At 39.5% G+C, this 20,992-nt stretch overlaps 1 protein-coding gene across 7 annotated transcripts in view; it reads right to left on the bottom strand.

Moving 5' to 3' along the window:
* Grik1 (glutamate ionotropic receptor kainate type subunit 1) overlaps positions 1-20,992 on the bottom strand; it is a 391,370-nt gene that overhangs the window by 86,692 nt on the left and 283,686 nt on the right. For all 7 annotated transcript variants that reach the window (XM_087899389.1, XM_087899394.1, XM_087899401.1 and 4 more), the window contains exons 6-7: positions 17,763-17,936; positions 7,921-8,070 (exon numbers count right to left, since the gene is read on the bottom strand). In XM_087899389.1, the coding sequence (XP_087755515.1) occupies positions 7,921-8,070; positions 17,763-17,936 (324 nt within the window). The remainder of the gene's footprint in view (positions 1-7,920; positions 8,071-17,762; positions 17,937-20,992) is intronic.

Below are 20,992 nucleotides of genomic sequence, written 5' to 3'. Positions count from 1 at the left end.
AATGATAAATAATTATTTTAGGGGCAACTTTTCAGGGTAGACATCTTAAAATTTATCTCACCATCTACTTTGCTTAGATAACTTTATCATGGAAATTCTGTTGAAGTAGTTAAGATACAGATAAAAGAATGATTTGAATGATTATCAATAAGGTATAAATTATTTTGTGAGGAAAGAGAATCCAAAAGGAGGTGAGAAAATGAGTTTTAAATAGAGTGAACCAGAGTAGTGTGGGAGGTCCTTCTGTCTATGTGTTGCTTTTATTGGTTAATGAATAAAGAAACTGCTTTGGCCTATAGCAGGGAGGAACTTAGGTAGATGGGGAAAACTAAACTCAATGCTGGGAGAAAGGAGGCAGAGTCAGAGAGAAACCATGTAGCCCTGCCGGAGCCAGATGGAACTTTACCTGGAAAGCCACTGCCACATGGTGATACACAGATTAATGGAGATGGGTTAAATTTATATGTAAGAGTTAGCCAATAAGAATCTAGAGCTAATGGGCCAAGCAGTGTTTTAAATAATATAGTTTCTGTGTGAGTATTTCAGGTTGAGGAGCCGGGAACAAACAAGCAGCTCTCCTTACAATACCTGAGGATGCTCTAGGCAGCAAAAGAAGATGGAGGAGGTGGCTGAGTGGGTAAAAAGATTGTTGTACAGTCACAAAGGCCTAAGTTTGAATCTCCAAATCTAGGTAAGACGCTGGCAATGGTAACATGCATCTCAATGCTGTGAGTGGGGAAGGGAGGTAAAATCCTTGAATCCTTTTAGCAGCAAGGTTAGTGGAATCTACAAGCTTCTAGGTCAGTGAGCACAGACACAGACACCGCCCCCCCCCACAAGAAAAACAAGACAAATATCACATGTGCATGAGGATGTGAGCAAGCCGGAAAGGCTATAAGAAGCTGGGCTATTTAGTAGAGCAAAAAGTTCTCTAGTTGTACTGGGCAACATTCCAAGATGAAATCTATGACCCATGTTCTTTATAAACCCTTCCCCATTAATCTGACAGGATCTTTCACCTTCTTCTGACTCTTCCATATTTCTGATGGGTGTTTGCCTACCTGACCAATGACCAGATACTTCAGGGACAACTATCTAGTCATCATGGCGATTGCTATGGTTGTCTCTCTTCCAAATTCACACTGAAACTCAGTCCACTTGTGAGCAATAGTAAGAGGATGGCTTTAGCAGATGCTTGGCACTCTTATGAAAGAGCTGGGGCAGACTAACTAGTCTGTGTTTACTTTTTCTCTCTTCTGCCATGTGAGGGCACAGTCAAAGAGACTGTCAATATACATCAAATAACAATGACACTGACTTCTCAGACTGCAGAGCTATTAAAAGTGCATATCAATTCTTCAAAAATATCCACTATCAAGTATTTCGTTATACCACCACAGACTGAAACACTTACATATAAAATGATGCATATATGCATGTAAGTGGAAAAAACTGCAAACTATAAAAGTTAATTTTTATCTGTCTAAATTTCTTATTAGCAGAAAGACTGAAAATATATAGTCTTTCTTTAATGGTACATGTCCTAAATGTGAGGGCTGAGAGAGATGGTTATCATTGGTTGCAAATGAGTGGCTTTGCTGAAAAGTGAGACATAAAACTGCCAAATTTTTTAATGAAAAATGAAAATGGGAGTGTTTCCCAAAAAGTGGAAATTTGACAGAATTTGTGGACCAGACTCAATGCTATTGGGATAGTCTGTGGGAATCTTGTCCTGAAAGACAAGTGACGTATAAAAAGCGTTCCTTTGTAGATATAGTAGAATATAAGCATAGCAGAGTTTACTTTTCTCAGGAGACTTCAATGTTTTATTTTGAGTGTGTATGTGTTGTGCAGTCATGTTTGCACTTCTGTGGACATGTGTGTGTTGGGGTGTGTGTGTGTGTGTTTGTGTGTGCAGTCATGTTTGCACTTCTGTGAACAAGTCCATGTTGGGGTGTGTGTGTGTGTGTGTGTACTTGTGTATGGAAACTCAAAGTTTACTTTGTGTATCTGCCTTGCACACTTTTCACGGCATTGGCTGAGGCAGGATCTCTCACTGAACATGGAGTTTTCCCAGTTCTGCCTGGTCTAGCCAGCCAGATTACCCTGCACACGACTACTGAATATGTCTCTCAAGTGCTGGGATTCTGGGTGACTGTTACACATGTGCAGCTTGTATATGGGATGTGAGGAGCATAACTTTTGTCCCTACTCATTGGGACAAGTTCTTCATCTGCTTAGTTATCTTCTAAACTCTCAATTCTTCAAAGAGCCCAACTTTTACTCAGTTCTCATATAAAGCACCAAATAAAGAAAAAGCCCAAGTCACAAATCAATATTGAGGCATCCATAGGTGATTTGGTTTTATAAAAAAGGTCATCCTTTCCTTCTTGACTTTGAAACACTTGAACTTAAACTTTAAGTTTATATATTTAAACTATAAGTTTTATTCCATCAAAAGAAAATGTTTACAGCAAAATAGTGACAAAAACTGCCCATATTTTATGCAATTCTCAGTGACACTCCACATTTTATATATATATATATATAAAATATTCACATATATAATATATATAGTCATTTGGAAATAATTTTCATTCTTTTTTTATATTTTTATTTATTTATTATGTATACAGTGTTCTGACTGCATGTATACCTGCAGGCCAGAAGAGAGTACCAGATCTCATTACAGATGGTTGTGAGCCACCATGTGGTTGCTGGGAATTGAACTCAGGACCTCTGGAAGAGCAGTCAGTGCTCTTAACCTCTGAGCCATCTCTCCAGCCCCCTAATTTTCATTCTTATATAGTAAATCTATTTTAGAAGAGATCAGTTATGGAACTTGTTCTATAGTTTAAGTTGAAACATTAATTAAGAAAAAATTATTAAGAGTTTAGTAGAATTTAATTTCCTAGGTTCAGCTCAGCAGACATCTTTTAACCAACTGCCATGTTCCAGGTGCAGTGATCTGAGGACACAAATAAAGTGACTTTTGTCCTTGTCCTAGGGAAAGGTTGTACAGTGCTTGAATGACATGTGTTAAAAGCTAACAGTGAGAGCGGAAGGAACTGTAAGACCTAATGAGGGAACCATCTAGAAATACAAGTTGAAGAGGTTAGCTAGAGAAAATGAGTTCAGAGTAAGAATTAGCCCAAGGGACAACTAAGAGACAGACTTTCCAGTCTGAAGAGAACAGACAAAGTGGGCATTATTAGGCAGGTTTTAAATCAGCAAGAGAAATCCATGTCTCCACTAGGTGAAGAACAGCATGGTAGACGCAGAAAGCCACAAGCAGGTGTGTATTTCTAGATGGCAGAAAACCTATTATGTACTTCTGCTTTATATGTATCACCACAAAAGGGCTGTAACTCAGAAGACAGAGCCTGGTTAGAGGCTATCTTAACATTCCGGGAGAGAAACTGTGAGGGTAGTGAGTAGGGAAGGGGGTGCAGCATGCCTAGGGCAGACTACTACTGAGACTGCCCAAAGTTTCCAAGTATTTTATGGGGACAGTGGATGAATGACTTACATCAGTTTTCATCCAGAGCCTGGGACTCTGGAAATAGTTCACAAATCCCTGGTGTCTTGTGCTGTACTTTGCTACTGCTCTTCCCAGCACTCGTGACTGGAGAAATCTTCCTGGAAGCCTTGGTGTACCCGTTCCCACAATGGCAGCTCTGAGATGCTCTCTGCAGCAAGCTTACACACCAGCTAGTTCGTGATACTTTGCTACAGTGACTTGAAAACACTGAGGCTCTTGAGTTGATTAATAATTGCTTAGGGTCTCTTTACTTTGCTGAGTACTCATGTGTGTGACTACCACGGGGAGTCCTCTAGATCCCTAGTTCTTTGTATTTGAGCATCAACAAGTCAAATACGCAGCTTTCTAGGCCCTTTTGAAGCCTCACCGCAGTGTCTTACCCATATTTAAACAAACAACTGCCCTCTCATCCTAGATCCTAAAAATAATGAGGCACCAATGACAGAAACAGAGTTTACAGTGTGCTGGACAATGTACTAGATGAATGACAGCTGTTTTACTGATGTACATTTTCAACAGAACCTTCCATTTGGATGACAGTTACCCTTTATTGGGTAGTGACTATATAACATACGTTTTGGTAGGCTTTTTATATAATATGTGTAGAGTTCACATAAATATATGAAGTATTTTTATCCCCATGTTATAGAAGAAAGTGAGAAATGCTAAGTTAAATGACTAAGTTTACACAGATAGTAAAATATAGTTAATTTCAGATTTATGTTCACCATTTCAGAGATAAATAGGTTGATAGATTTATAAGACCCACCACTACACAGAGTATCAGAGTCACCAGTGCTAGAGAACATGTCTGGCCTATACTTTGTCTCTGCTGAAATATTTATGGATGCATTCATGTACTGAGTGCATACCATCCCCCGATTTTGCCTGAAGGTTGCACGTATTCTCCTTTTATCTTCAACATACTACTTAATCTTCTTGAGTACTTTGTGCAAAAGCCAATGAGGTGAGACTGGAAAGACGAGAAAACAAATGTGACAGAAGAATGACAGTTGGAAGAGAGGAGAAGAGTCAGAATCAGGAGGTAGGAGCTATGGCTTGCAGTGGACATAAGTCATGATCCTGACAGACATGGCAATTCAACAAGAAGCCAGGGATTTTAGCATACGTATATGACATGTTCAGGAAGACATCACAGATTCAACAAGGGCTAGCGACAGTGTAGGGGATAAGGGAGATGCTATGGGGCTTTGAGAACAAGGTCATTAAGAGCCTATCAATCCTGCATTTATATTGTGCTATGGGATAGCTTCAGACGAAGCCTGAATTTTCTCAGCCAGGTAGAATTTATATTGGTAGATGGTAGAAACCACAGCTTTTACTTTGATGAGAGGGTTCTCCCTTGTGTCAAGTTAATATTATGTGGGTCAGGGACTGGGAATATAGCTCATTGACAGAACACTTGTCTAGAATAAGTGAGACCCTCTGTTTGATACCCGGAACCACACAAATATTATTGTCCTTGTTAGTTTTTCTTGCCAGTTTGATACAGCAAAAAATCACAGAGGGCGTCTCAACTGAAGGACTGTCCATATCAAACTGGTGGGTGGTCATGTCTGGGGGAATTATCTTCACCGGTGATTGACAAGGAGGATACAGCCTACTATAGGTGGGCAGTGGTGCTCATGGCAGGTGGTTCTGAGTTACAGAATAAGATTTCTAAAGTAGGAGCCAGAAAGAGTGAGCAGTAAACTGCCAATCTCTGTGGTTTCTGCCTCATTTCCTGCCTCTAGGTTCCTGCTGAGTTTCTGCACCAATTTCACCCAGCGAGAGACTGTTGTCTGGAAGCAAAACTTTTCCAACCCTAAGTTGCTTCTGTTGAGTGGTTTATTACAGGAACAGAAGAGCAAGCCAATCCAACTGCTCTACAAGACAGTGTTCTTGTAAGTTTTGTTGAGCAGACCATTATCATCTTCTACTGTATCCATCTGTTTAACACATCTCCAGGAACAGGACTCACATTCCAAATGGTCATCGATCCCACCCCCTCTACTGTCAGACCCGCATACTGAATGGTAAATTAGTTTAAGGTACTCATCTTAGCGGCTTCCTAACTCAAAATGCTGTGCACTTGTCCCGGATTACTGCCCTGGCAGCTTTGCCTAGGTGAGGAGGCTAGCATCACTCCATAAGTTCAGTGCTCACCCTTCTCGTTATTTCCCAGTCAGTTTTCCCAGGCTGGAAATCCTCTAGCAATGGAAAACGACTGCAGGAATTGACCTGGGGAAGATTCAGGACCTAGGACTTTACTTCATGTTTTATAATGAAATCTGACACATGCAAAATTTGGCAATGTTCTCAACCAAAGAAACACCAGCATGTTTCTGTTTAATGTTCAGTTCATCACAGAATTCCCTCTCTGCCTGTCTTCTGATAGCCTGAGGCATGAGTCCTGGTTCCCCACCCTACCACCATGCCATCCTCCCTGCAGGGATCAGCACCCTGCCAAAGGTAGCATATGTCAAGAGTCAACGAGAGGATAGGAACATCGCTGTCAAATACTTTGTATTCTCCCCTGATAGCCTTCCTTTCACTCCCACCATGGATCCTAAGAGTGGGGAATTGCTCTTTCTACTACAAAAATAGAAAAGGTGCTCTTGTTGTCAATGTCATCCCTTCTCTTGGACTCATTATTTTTTTAAACAGACCTAAATGCAGCTTGGCAATTTCGCCTTCTTATGTAACTGAAGTGGGAGTAAAAAGGTGCTTGGAGTGTTCTCAATGTTTGATCTCAGGCTTCCTTACGGTGTTTGCCTCTCCTTGCACTGGCTTAAGATAAAGGGGAGCCAGATGTTTTCTCGTTAAAGATCAAAGCAATCAGGATGGCAATTCAGGACATGGCTGTGATCAGCACAGGGAGGAGGGAAGGCCACATGACATTTTTCTATTAGGCACAGTATGTCAGGTTTATGTAGCTGTCAGAGAGGGTATTGCATTTCATAGCTATTTGTGATTTCTCTGTTGTCGTTGCCAGTTTTAAATTCCTGGCACCATCCTCAGTAAACTGAATGAGGCTATTATAAGTGTGCATTCTCATGCTAAGGGAAGCCAATATTTCAGATGCTTACTGGACCCCTTCACGATTCTTTACAAGTAGTAAAATACTCAATTTCTGTACAATAATGCTGAGAAGGTAGATGGCCCATTATCATTTCTCAGATCAAAATTCCAGACACGGAACGGTTAAGTATCTCATCTTGGTTATATTGCTCATAAGCATTAGCAGAGCTGGGGGTTACAGCTAAGCAGTCAGTGGGGACAGGATAGGAATGAAAAGCTAGAATTTAAGGAAGAACTCTTCATCAGTCTTCAAAAGTGCAGGCTTTGCACCAGAAAGTGGGTACCCTATACCCAGCGCTTCAAGTTGTCTTCTCTTGGCGCTTGGAGTCTTACTTCTTATGTACATTCTTTATCTGACCCTTATGTTTATGAACTCAGTATGCACGGGGAAGCAGATTGAACAGCAGAGAGGTGATCTGTGAGTTTTGAGGAAATCAGCAGAGATTCATTTGAAACTGCTAGTCTTCCTTAGTCTGTGGTGAGCCTTCTCCATCTGTATCCTATCCCCTCATATGCTTCTCAATTAGTGTTTAGTCTCTGACTCTCTCCAGTCTGGATAGGGAAGAAGATAGTCTTCATCAGAGAAAAAATTTCTGTGTCACACAGGGAAAATTCTAGAGCAGGTCACGGGGTTGTGTGCTTACTCAGGCAGATTTGCTGCTCCCAAGATTCTTATTTTATATTGCTAAGTCCATAAATACCTAAAAGTGCCTGCTGGTCTCCAAGATAATCCAAAGGCACACATATTTTAAGAGTCCTGGAAGGGTCTTGGGAAAGAGAATTTAAATTGCTCCAGAGAGTGAGATAAAGTAGGTATAGCCTTTAATACCTGGATATTAAAAGAGAGCTGCCTCTTCCTAAATATCCTCTTCTCTTAAGAAACTTTAAGGAAGTTTTTAATAGAACCACACCTTTCTCTTTTGTTAGCAAAGGGAAAAATGTCTCTAACACAATGAGGTCTTTCGTTAGCCTCTGTGGAAGACCAAGAACCCAAAATATGGGAATTAACATTCCTTATGGATTCAATACCTCGAAGTTCTTATGTGTGGAGAGCCAGGCGTAATTGGAACACGGCTGATAGGACGGACAGTTAATAGTATTAGGATCTAGTAGCTTGCTTGAACATTGCAGCACAATGTGTGAAAATACAGAATAGTTCCCGTAGAAGAACCTCTGACCTTGAGACCTGAGAAGGCCAGTGACAGTGACTGCTTCTCCAGTAGCATCACCCTGCCATCAGAAGCAGATCAAAGGGACACGCTAAGAGGCGCTAAGCAAATGAGCTACAAGGAAGGTACACTTGCCTCTTTGATCAGGTTCATAAATCGGGGTCCAAGGCGCCATGGCTTGTGTCGATGGCACTGTAGGGAGCTGACAGTCAGCTGTGAGGCACGATGTGAAGCAATAGCTACCATGTACACAGCGTCGTACATCAGAGCTGCTTCAGTCTGTGGAGGAAAACATGGAACATGCCATCAGTTCCATCTTTATTACCTCCCGCTACCCATGCATCTGCCATTCCTTCCTTGCTGTCGGTCTGTTCTTAAAGACCTTGTGTTCTTTAGCTAAACAGTTTTCAGACACTGATTGCTGTTTTTCTACAAAAGGAAAGCTTACATTCCAGAATAAATTAAGATCCTACATTTGGTTTTTGAGTTCTTAAAAACAAAACAAAATAGAAACTCGGGTCAATGATAAAAGACTTTATTCCAGAAACATTTTTGCAGTGTCTTCTATGTTAAGCTCAGTGTTAAAGTCAATTACCTTGAGATCAAATCTACTAAAGTCTCATTATTTCAATATCAGCTCTTGTCTTTTAGCACCTTCCTTCCTTCCTTCCCTCCCTCACTCTTTCTTTCCTTCCTTCCTTCCTTCCCTCCCTTCCTCTTTCTTTTTCCCTCCCTCCCTCCTTCCTTCCTTCCCTCTTTCCTCTCTTCTTCTTTATTTTGTATTCCAGAGAAAACAAATTCTTGCTAGCGAATAGAGTTAATAGGTGATTGTATTATTATTAAGGTTGCTTGTGTTGGTCACTTTTATTGGTCAGACTTGAGGAAGGAAGTTAAAGTCCATGGTATGAAATTCAATCGCTAGCTCAGGGAGGCCCTGTGAGGTACTGGCCTGTGATCAAACCAAACTTACACTTGCCTTCATGAGTTACCATGAAAAAGATTGGAAGTAGTTAGTTCTCTTTTGGAATAGTTATCTTTTCCTTTTTTTCCTCATAAAATTCTTCCCACTTGCTAAATTTTATATAATACTCATAGCATTTTGTCAAATATACTGCCCTGTGGTTTTGGGGATAAAAATCTCATAATACCCTCATATTTTACTGGAAGGCTTTTTTGCAACTTCAAATATATTAGCTCATTTGAAATTCTCAGTAATCCTCCAAAGTAAGCAGAACATATAGATAAAGCTACTTATTATATGTAAAACTGACCTCAGGCAAAATATTGATTTATGGAAGCACACATGTATATAGCTGGAAACTTAACAGAGTTAAGCCTAGAATCCAGGTTCTAGCAAAATCTTAGTACGTGGTTTTCTACAATTAGTTGATTCATCCAATATTTGATGTTAGTTATGTTTTAATGCAGGTGGAAAGAGAGCATAAGTGATGGACGCCATACCTTACATCTCAACAGTTTTGAAGCAAGATATGCCTTTATTATGGATGCTTTTTAAAAATTCTGTTCAGTCTCTGTCATTGAAATGTCAAATTGTTTCGAATACTCATCACTTGATTAAAAACAATGTGAATTTGTTTTTGTTTTTATCGAGGAAGGGTTTCTCTTTGTAGCTTTGGAGGCTGCCCTAAGTTAGTTTTTGTATATTAGGCTGGCCTTGAACTCACAGAGATCCACCTGTCTCTGCCTCCCTGAGTGCAGGGATTAAAGGTGTGAGCCATCATTGCCTAACTAACAATGTGATTTTTTTTAAAAAGCCGAAACTGTTCAATTTCAGCATTCATGATATAGAAACAGTTTACTAAACATTTACAGAATAAGTTATTATTGATTCATATATTAAAACATGATACATTTTTGTAACCACTATATAATACTAAGATTTAACATAAATCCTTTTGCTAATATACTTGACACAGAGACATGAGGTTGATGGTGTGGCACTGTCAATTGCTAAGCTTAATTTTTTGATTGATTCATGATTTATATAATCCATTTTGTTGATGATAGGACTGAGTCTTGTGGAAATTAGCTGGTACACATCTACTCTGCTAATCACTTCCAGGGACAGAGTTAGGCCCCTGCTTGCTTCAAGCTAGCACCATGCTGGTCCCCACTCTGCTATCCTTATTTGGTTTAAGTGGGAGAAAGCGAGTATAGGCAGGTTACTTTGTAACACGGAACCGGTAGTAACAGTGGACATTTACTGAGCACTGATTATACGTCTGGCCTTGTTCAGAATCCTTGGGAAACAATGAACTTTTATCATCTCTTTACTTCTTCATGGAAATAAAATTAAGAGCTAAAATGGTGTCTAGAAAGCCAGCATTCAGATCCTTAAAGTTGGTGGTACATAATCTGGTCGCACCTTGTCCAATTATTTAATGATCACAATAGTAGTTTGATATAAAGCTAAACTCCATGACCATATACTACATGCCAGAACCATAAGTATCTTGTTTATGCATGATATATTTTTCCAGTTATGAAACATTTAAAAATTAGTTTATCTATTTTTTGAGAATTTCATACATATATACAGTGTATTTTGGTCATACCTACCCCATACTAACCTCTTCAGATTCATCCAGACCTTTCGCCTCTCTGTCCCAATTTCATAAACTTTGTTCCTTTTTTACAACTCATTGAGTCCAATTAGTGCTGTTCATATGATCGTGGGTGTAGGGTCATACATTGATCCACTGGCAACCTATGATGGCCCAAACACCTGAAGAAACTGATGTCCCCTCCCCCCGAGTAGCCATAAACTGTCAACAGCCCCTCAAATAAGGGTGGAGCCTCATAAACCTATTCATTTTGAAAGACCAACTGGCTTGATCTTGTGCAAGTATTGTTTGGGTAGTTACAATTACTGTGAAATCATGAGCTCCATAATAGCCCAGTAATGTCCAGAAGACACTCTTTCACCTTTCTCTTTCCTTTCTTTGGTTCTTATATATATCTTGAAAGCTTGGGTAAAGTAACATTGATCAATTCCCCTAAGAACATGTTTTTCCAACATAAACATACTAAAATCTGGATTCCCTAGCAAATATATAATGTTTGGATTATTAGAATAATTTTCTGTAAGGGGCTAATTCAGGGAGTTTGAGGTGATACGTTCTGCACATTCCAAAAGAAAGTACTGGCCCATGACTGGTTTGGGGGAAAACATCTTGAATTAATTTTTTTGAAAATAACATGTTTGTATTTCTGCAGTCTGGGGTTATGAAATATTTATGCTAAAATGTGATTGTAGCAAATGTCACCGTTTGTTTGGGGGTGCTGGGCTATGCTGCATCAGTTGAGGTCTGGATGGGCTGAAGAGTAAGGTCAGTTATGTGGGTGCTGTGTGTGTTTGGGTCGTTTCCTGGTTGGCAGCACTTAACAGGTATAGTAACATATCATTGCTGTGAGTCAAGCAATTTCTAGTGAGCTTCAACAGTATAAAACACCTAGGAACCCAGGCTTGTCAGGGCTCTACCCAGTGTGAAAATTGCCCTTGTTGATTTTACTTTTTATTCTTTTTATTCCTGTAATAAGCTGTTACTGTAAATGTGACAGCTTCTTTGGGTTCTGTATTCTTTGTGCAAATGGTGAAGTATTAAGATGTGGTGGTAATTGACAAGACAAATAAATAAGATGCCCCATCACCTCAGAGACAAGGACAATTGGCATACTGTATTCCCAGTTGTGAGGCTGGGAAGAAAACTGATCTTTGGAGAACAAATGGCCAAGAAGCACAGGTTTCTCATTGCTCTCTAAATTTGAAAACAGTTGTAATAGGTAAGGCAGGGATTGGGGAAATGGTCGATGGGAGCTCTGCTGAGGGTGCACGCTCGTGGAAGCAATGCTACCACCTGGGAAACTCTAGTGCTGGAGGAAGCTTTGCTCCCTTGCATTGGCACAGAGTACATAGCAGGCAGAATGTCCCGTTGGTGAGTGGAATTTGGGAATGGGTTTGAGGATGGGGCAAAAAGGCAAGCACAAGCAGTCTTAAAATTCAGTAGTTAGGAGAGAAATTCCAGAAGGTCCACTGAAGGTTTGGCAGTGGGGTGCCATCATTCAAACCTCAGTGAGTAAGTGCTGGGTTTAGATAGAGACCAGGGGAAACAGAGGAAAGAGGTTACAAACAGCAAGCAAACACACTGGAAAATGCCTTTGGTCACCCCATGTCACAAAAGTGTCAGATAAGGACTCACCTTGGGCAACTGGCATAATAAAGAATGTGTCTCTCATGAATAAATAAGAACATAAATAATACAGTAATTCTCCTGCTCTAGTTTCTTAAGAAGACAAACTTTTGATGTATTAATTAACACCTCAATTGATAAACCACCTTTTATAATCTTGAGATTTTTATTGTCTGTCAGTGGGATAAAATAAAAGTTGATTACACCTTTGCCTGTCAGAATGTCCTTTGTTCTCTCACTGACTAAAGCAGTGTGATCAAGTAAGTTCATCCCTACATCATAGGAGTGTGTGTGCTGTCTAAAGTGTTCAGTGGAATGACACTGTGTTGGTATTATACAGAGTTACAGAGCAACAAATTGACGTAGAGAGGCCACTTTCTTTGGGAATATAGCCAGGACCTAAACTCTGGTCTCCTTTGTTAAGAAAAATGTTGCCTTTTCTGTTAATCCTGTAGGCTTTACCTTTTATCACAGGAATCTCTGTGAAGACTCAAAGTGGCTATCCAAAGACATCTTTCTTGTGGACCACAATTGCAGAATTATTAGATGTAAGAGAGTAGGGTGATGCTCCCCACTCTGCCTCCCATTAGGAGTGCATTTGTGAACCAGGAAGAAAAATGGCGGATAAGACTCGGTGGCTTCTGTCTCCTTAATGTTACTGAATCACATACCATGTTTGTATTTGAATGATGAATGTTCCCCATATGCTCGGGTGTTTGAATATTGGGTCCACAGCTGGTGGTGCTGTCCACTCCCTTTGGTTGGGGTTTTCAGTTGAAGATGTGATCTCTCCCTGTCTTCCTGTCTCAGTTGCCAACCCCCCACCATTATTGACTGTCTGTCTTAAAAGGTAAGCACAAATAGACTCTTTCTTCTTTAAGTTGCCCTTGGTTATTTTGATTTATTTCAGCAACAGAACGATAACTAACACATATCATCATGCTCTATGATCAGAGAAAAATCATCCTGAAAGTGAGCCATTCCATCTCCCCATCAATACAAAACACTATCATTTGAATGAGTCCATAGTACTCAGGGAAAAATGTAGAAAAGCAAAAATAAGCAAAGTAGACTTTATGAAAACCATTCTAGACTTTAGCTATGCTAATTAGCACTCCAGTTGGGACAAAAATACTTTAAAAAAATCTTGAGATGTTTTCCACTAGTGTTCCTCACTGGTTCGAACTGAGCCAAACAACAGTTTTCCTAGCTCAATCCTTAAAGCATGCTTTTCTTTCTTTAATTATATCTGTGTTTAAATCTAAATTCAACTAAATTGAATTTGGGTGTGACTGACTTTTCTATTTTCAGATATAGATGTGTTTTGACATATATGATGACATTTCTTGAAGCAGTTTTTGTGAACAAAATTATTAGAAAAACTTTAAAAAATTGTTTTAAAAATGGATAAGTCAACAGGTATTCAAAACACACTTTCCTCGTGATATTCTAATTCTTGCATGCTCACACCTATAATGTATAAATGTATGTGGTACCTGTAAGAAAATGACTAGAGTGGACACAGGCAATGCATCCAGGAGAGCGCCAGGAAGAAACAGATGATGTTTAGAAAACACAATTTTGCTTTATCAATGGGATTATTTATAATTATTTATTGTTCTAGTGGCTTTTCTGTTGTTGTGACAAATATCCTGAAATTGCAATTTATTTACAATTCCAGGATACAGCCTATTATCTTGGGGAAGTCAAGGCAGCAACAATGAGGATCACTTCCACAAACCAAGAGCAGAGCAAGAATAAATGTATGGATCTATGCCTTCTTTTTTGCTTATTCAGCTACCTTTTTAGTTTTCTTTTGCATAATACCTTTGCATAGCAAATGGTGTTGTCCACAATGGGCTGGGTTTTCCATCATCAATTAATAGTCAAGAATATCCCCTATATACATGCCATAGACCAACTTGAGTTGGTCTTTAAGTTTCTCTTTCCAGGTGACTCTAGGTTGTACCAAGTTGAGAGTTAAAACTAACTAGTGTCCTTACTAGGAATGCGATTAGTAGTTTATAAATTATTAGCTTATAATAATTTATTATTTGAGAATAACCTCCATCTTCATTAATACGCCATGATTCTTGCTTGTAAGAACTTTGGCTTTCCAGGGAAATGTTTTGGGGCTATATGAATATTCCTCATTTAAACATCTTCTGTTTTGGTATGATCTTAATTAAATTTATTTTCTGAATAAATTATTTTATCAAATACATAGTTATTAAAGCTTTCTTTGTGCCTTGTCTTTTCTAATCCTGGGGGGTAGACCATATTACAGAAATAGAAAGTATTGCTATCTAAATGTTTATAATCTCATAGAGAAAGACACTCATCCAACAAAACAAACTATAACATGAGCGGTTACAAGGCTTGGATAGAAAAGTAAAATGGGTAAGGATGAAGAGAATAACAGAGTAATCTATTATAATATATCTCACTTCACAGAGGCCTTACTAGTGAAGAGGTATTGAGTAGCTTGAATAGTAGTGAATGTTGGCAGGCAGGGCAACAATGCATGTAATTATAGGCGAGGATATAGGAGTTTATCCATATATCCAAAGGTTTTTTCCTTTGGGATAGTGAAGAAGCATTTTGATTGAGGCGACTTAAAAATCAAAGAATACTTAACATTGAATCTGAAGTTGTGGTCACGAAATATGCTCTTCTGACTCCAATTGATCCACTGGACATGTTTAGACATGCCCTTTTTCCTCTCTATGACTTAGCTCTCTAACTCTCTAAATCATTTGCATTCAGGTAAAACAGAAAGATTCAGGTTCCATTTTCATTGTTTGGGTAAATGTTGGTTGGCAGTATGCCTCTCATAACTTCAAGAAAGAAAAAGAAAAAAAAAGAAAAAGGAAACAGTTTCAAGCAGGGTATAAGGTAAGAACAAACATTGGAGGTTGTCTGTCTCCTCTACAACTGTATTGTGTGTAGTACACACACACACACACACACACACACACACACACACACACACACACACACCTCCTACTCACAAATTTTATGAAAAGAAAATGAGAATTTATAAAACCAGGAGAGTTCTACTCTCCTACTATCTACATAGTTGTTTTACTCAACTTCTGTAGGTGTAGTACGATTGATAAAAACCGAGAGACAGAAATTGGGGTTCAACCTGAAGGTCAGAAAAGCAAAATAGACAGCCTCTGACTCCTACTTCTACCTCAATCCGAAATGGTGATCCTGCCTGTAGGAATCTCAAAATGAGATGAGCCTGAGAGCTGTCTCCTCCCATTTTATGTTTCTTTCTAGAGTTGGGATTAAAGGCATGCACCACTCCTTCCCAGTTTCTATGGCAAACTAATGGGGTACTGGGATTAAAGGTGTGTGATATCACTGCCTGCACTGTAAGACTGATCAGTGGGGCTGTTTTACTCTCTGATCTTCAGGCAAGCTTCATTTATTAAAATACAAATGAAATATCAGTACAGGAAGGTGCTGTGTTATTTCACTGTTGTTTACTCCTATTGGCATGCCCTGTCATAGTTATTGGAACTGATTCTACAGCATTCCACTGAAACACTCTCCTAGTTTTATACATTCTCATTTTGCTTTTCATAAAACGTTTTGTGAGTAGGAGGTGTGTGTGTGTGTGTGTGTGTGTGTGTGTGTGTGTGTGTGTGTGTGTACTACACACAGTACAGTTGTAGAGGAGGAGGACAACCTGCAATGTTTGTTCTTACCTTCTACCCTGCTTGAGACTGTTTCTTTTTTCTTTTTTTCTGTTGTTGTCTGAACACTGAGCTCTAACATAGCCCAGGAGTCTCTGAGAATTCTAGTTTTCCCTTCCCAGTTCCTTGTAGGAGAAGTCAGTTTATAGATCCCTGCTACTGTCCCCACTCTATGTGAATTCTGGAGATTCAAACTTGGTTCCTCACAGGCATGTTCAGAGGAAACAAATGCTGAGTTATCTCTCTAACCATAATTTTTCTTTTATTATTATTAATAAAACAATAATAGAAATACAAGCATTTCTCAAACCTATTGTCCATCTGTTCTTTGGACAGATCATGGCATCTTATTTAAATTAGGTCCCAGCTTTAACATTCTTCCTGCCCCGGGGGCTGTTGTTAGCTCAGGTGACTGGCAACAACACTGAGGATCAGAGTTATCTTATGCAGCCTGAATCTGTGAAAACTTTATAGCTCTATCTTCCTTGTTCCATGGTTTTCAACTTGCTCAATATATAAAAATCTTCCTTCTGTCAGCTCCATATAATTGAACAGAGTGAAACTTTTGTTTTTGGTAAATTAAGCCTTTCTTGTGAAGGATATTCAACGTTTGGCATGAAGCTATGACATTATCAGTGTGAGAATAGCTTCCAACTCTTACTGTCTAGAGCTGCACGGTGGGTGCTGGAAAGACTTATGGGAGGGCTAGATCACCCTGGGATAGAAATCTTGCTGGAACCAGGGAGGTGACAGTCCCCTTGCTTTTCTGGGGTCTAGCTTTTTTTCTGGGTATTCGCTACTTGCTTTCACCCAAAGCAATGCTTCAAATGACAGAAGACTCATTTGTGCCCAAGCTCTTTCCATCACTACCTCCCAGATCGCTGTGTCTTTCAAGAGTTATTTCAGGCTTGCAAAACAGTCAGGGTCTCTGAATACAGAACCACCCAGAACCATTTAATTCATTCATTTATTTCCTCCATTTCACTTGTTCCTCACAGGAAAATGAAAAAGGAAGTTCTAAGTTCATTTTTCAGTGAGATGATACCTTTCAGTTATCAGTAAATTGCATCTTAAAAGCAAGAATGCTTCTCTGGATGATGGGAACGAAGAGTGAAATATTACACCAATTTAGAATGCTATTCCCTGCTCGCGTTCCCAATATCTCTCCCGTTAGTAGCACTGTTCTTACAAAGGAAGCAAGGATTTTATTATTATTATTATTTCCTTCTATTTTCTTCACCCAGAGAGCCTCATTAGAGATATAGAGCAAGGGTAGATACATTTGACAGCATGAGATAAATGATGCTTCTTTCAAGATCTCTATGAGGCAGTTTGCAAGTTTCTGTTCAGGCAACTACCTCGGACTCTTGCTCTGTGTCAGGAGTGACATATTACTGGAGTTAAGCATGGCCAGAGTCTGCAGAAGGGTGCCCATGTGAAGTTGAGATAGTCAGTACGTGACCCAACAGGCCATGTGGAGATCTGGTGTTTGTCTATACCTGCTTCTGCTGATTAGTTCTGGATAATGATCATAAACAGGATGTTTCTCACTCCTTCCCACTCCCCTGCAGAGACAGACCCATGGGTGAACACTCTTTCCTTACCCTTTCTTTTGTTCCTGCTCTTTCTTAATTTGCACAATGATGATAGCAACTTAAGGTTTTTTTTGACAAGTGCAATTGGAAATGTAAGGCTTATAGCTTCTGATAATAGCCAGACACAAGATTGAAAATGTCTAAAGATCATCCTTCCTTCCCTCTTGAACATTCTCAAGGTATGTATTATAATAACATATACTTACACTATTGAAAGCATAGTAGATGCTTAACTTTACTTCTATACAGTTAAAATGTAATCATGAGATTTCATTAAAATTATATGCTGTCTTTTACAATCTTTCTGCCCACATCTATACTCTTTTCCACAATGATCTGAAACTTTGGGGTGGAACAAAGGGAGTCTGGATGAATTTCGTGAAACAGATTCCACACTTACATGAAAATCTCAAACAATAAATAAATAAAACATACTTTAAAAGTGAAATAAAACTACTCACTGTCATCATGCCATCCAGAAGGCCAGTCTCAGGTCTGGGTGGGGCCTGCAACCTTTCCATGGACCACTTCTCAATGACGGATGACACGTGAGGGTTGTCAATATTCAGCAACCGAAACCCAGTCATATTTACACCACTGTACCTGTAAAGTTCCAGGTCTAAAGCAAACAAGTCCTGTGTAGCGTTATAAAGACAAAAGTAGCAATTCATTAGCATTATTGATGTTCTTGACCTAAAAGAAAATAAATGAAAGAAAAGGAAAAAAAAAGAAAATAAATGATTACAGAAACAATAAAAAAGATGAACACTCAAATGGCAGTGTTATTGCATCCTGTGTATGAAGGAATGTTAAGTCCGGATAAATGAAAAAGAGAAATTTACCATTAATTTTTCTAGCCTTAGACCTGGGATATATTTGCAAGTGAAGAATTCTATTTCTAGAATACAAGAGTTAGATGAGTCCATTCTGGCTCTTTGCCTTTGTGCTTTTATTTTACAGCTAAAGGAAAACGTCCTTCATGGTGACAGGACCACGACGGAAGCACCGGGCAGCAGCAGTATCAGCCATCCTCAGTGCTGCTGCTGCTTCTGCCTATTCTGGGTCATGCTGCTTAGGTGAAATACGGAGTCTGCATGGAAGGAAAGAAGACTTCTGGAGGGCAAAAAAAGCATCCTGTGACTCCCTGATGGCAACTTTTGTTCCATTCAACAAGAGTAAAAGAATAGTCACTGAATAAGGGCTCAGAATCAGGGCCTTTTAGAGACTATATTGGACTCTGTGGTTATGGACTTGGGGAAACTTCCAGGAGACTAATTTTCTAACAGTGTATCAGAGAACATTCCTAACCTACCCGCGTGTTTTCCAGAACACATGAAACTGCATGGAAACTAGAACTTTATCACCAGATAGGTATTCAAAACAGTATGATCACTTTTATTTTTATATAAAAAGGTTTAGAGTAAAACCATGGCACTAAAAATATTCCACATTTGGGAAGAAGTCAAACCAGCCCCAAATGACACTTAACAGAAAAATGTTCATGCAGACATTGTTAGCAATGAAAAGGTGTTCTGAAACGGAGTCCGCCATGGGTCAGCTACGGTGAGGATGGCAGTTACTCAAGGCAGTGGCACTAGATTCCTTCACAATTTGCGTTTGCAGAAGATACAACACTCTCACCCTTCTGAAGATGTTTTCTAGTTGCTGTCCATTCCCATGATAACTTTGGACTGGGCAGAAAAGTTGTCAGGTCACAGCCATGCACTGCTAGCTCTAGATCAAGAAAGCTATACTGTCTTTTAAAAGTATAGATCCCTTCTTTTATTATTTTTTATTCAATTGGTTGTCTGTGTCTGTGTGGGTATGTGAAACTGAGCGAAGGTGCCTGTAGAGTCTAGAAGATGGCATTTGATCACTTGGCAGTGGAGTTGTAGCTAGTTATGAGTCTTCCACCTCTCAACATGGATGCTGGGAACCAATACTCCAGTCTTTTGCAAGAACAGTATGTGCTCTTAACCACTGAGCCAGCCACCTTTCCAGTCCTATACTGCCTTTTCAACATTATAATATATACATTTTATATATATATATGTTATATATATATATAATATGTGTGTGTATGTGTGTGTAACTTTTTTCTTTTCATTAAGGGTTCAAAAAATTTTTATTAATGTTTACAGGTAAAGTTGCTAGAATATAAAAGCAATAGGGCCGAATACAGATCAAACTGTAGGAAAACACAAAGCAAATACAAAGAATAAGAGCCAGAAGAGTTATCATTTGTACCTTCAATGAGTAGAGGGAAAGCTATTTAGCTACATAAAGTTCCAACGTGTGTGCTGAATCTCTCATGATGAAAATATTAAACATATGTAGAGCTTAGCTGTCCTACAACTTGGCATTTCTCTGTAATACAGAATGTAGACAGTTCATGTCTGACTGCTCCTTCCCCAGGGAGTGCCGAAGGAGGAGGTCAGGAGAGTGAGCAGTAGACTGGAAAGAAGCCTGGACCATGTGTTCTCCATCAATAGCTACTATTGAGGACCAGTCTTCCTGGGTTCTAGGGTTTAGTTTCTGAAATGGCTCCCAAAAACCTCTTCGTCAATGAGACCAAAGAACGTTCTGAAGTCCAAGGCCACTTGGCCTTGCAGTACTGTGGCTTTCATGGTTATAGGGAAGGGCCAGATTTGTGAGTAAAACAAAGCACTCAGCGGACACCGATGTTAGCTTCGATTGTTCTGAAAGAGGAACTGATACGGTCAGCAGCAGCACAGAGGCATAGATCAGAAAAGTGTGGGTATAGGAACCTGCCTTCCACGCTGCTCCCCTTCCTTCAGGCCACAAGCTCATGGCTTGATATGTTCTATACCCCAAATGTCCTCAGGGATGCTGTAAGGACGTTTGCTGCATTTGCTCTATGTTCCTTATTCCAAATCCTTTGATTCCCACACTCTTTGGCTTGTCAATTTTATTTACTAAAACAGCAACTTACTGACTGCCCCACTGTGAATCTGGGCAGGCTATATTTGATGAACACTTAAAGATTACCAAGAAAATGGCTGACTATAAAGATGAAAAATATCATAAAGAAAACTTACATGAATTTTCTTCTCATGGAAGAAAGTGGAATTTATCCTGCAGGTGTTAGGGAGAATGGTATACATGCAGGGCCTGTTGAGTGATTTCTGAGGTTGATTGAGAGAGAGCTATAATTTTGGTGTATTAAATGACTTTAGAAAATCCACTTTTAACTCGATAATATGACAAAATTTTAACTGGCAGAGGTTCTTCTGGACTTCTTAAGCTGTGACCATTGTTTTTCTTAGTGATGTAGCCTCCAAAAACTTCACTGGTGGAAATGTTCCCAGATACCCACCAGGTGACTGGCTTAACCCCATCGTCTCCTGGACGCAGGCAGAAATGCTGCTTTGTCACAGTCAAGGATCCTAGGTCACACTTCAACACTCTTCTGATGAATGTAGAAATTATAGATGGTACTTCTTTAAGAATAAAATCCTGTTTAATGGGATTTCATCGCCCTTCTCATGGACATGCATTGCTGATCTTTTTGTTGAAAGAAATAAAGATACCTGTTGCTCAGCAACACCAAGTTTAGAGGAGTCTTAGGAAAGTCAAGAGACTCTCCGGGACAATAGCAGCCCTTTGTCTCTGGAGAGGCTGCTTGTGAAACAGTGTGTGGAGCGCGTTTGCGGACCGCATTCTTACCGGG

The sequence above is a fragment of the Myodes glareolus genome, chromosome 2, assembly GCF_982192425.1.
Source record: "Myodes glareolus chromosome 2, mMyoGla1.1, whole genome shotgun sequence".
Lineage (NCBI taxonomy): Eukaryota > Metazoa > Chordata > Mammalia > Rodentia > Cricetidae > Myodes > Myodes glareolus.
This window is presented reverse-complemented; position numbering and strand designations above follow the sequence as displayed.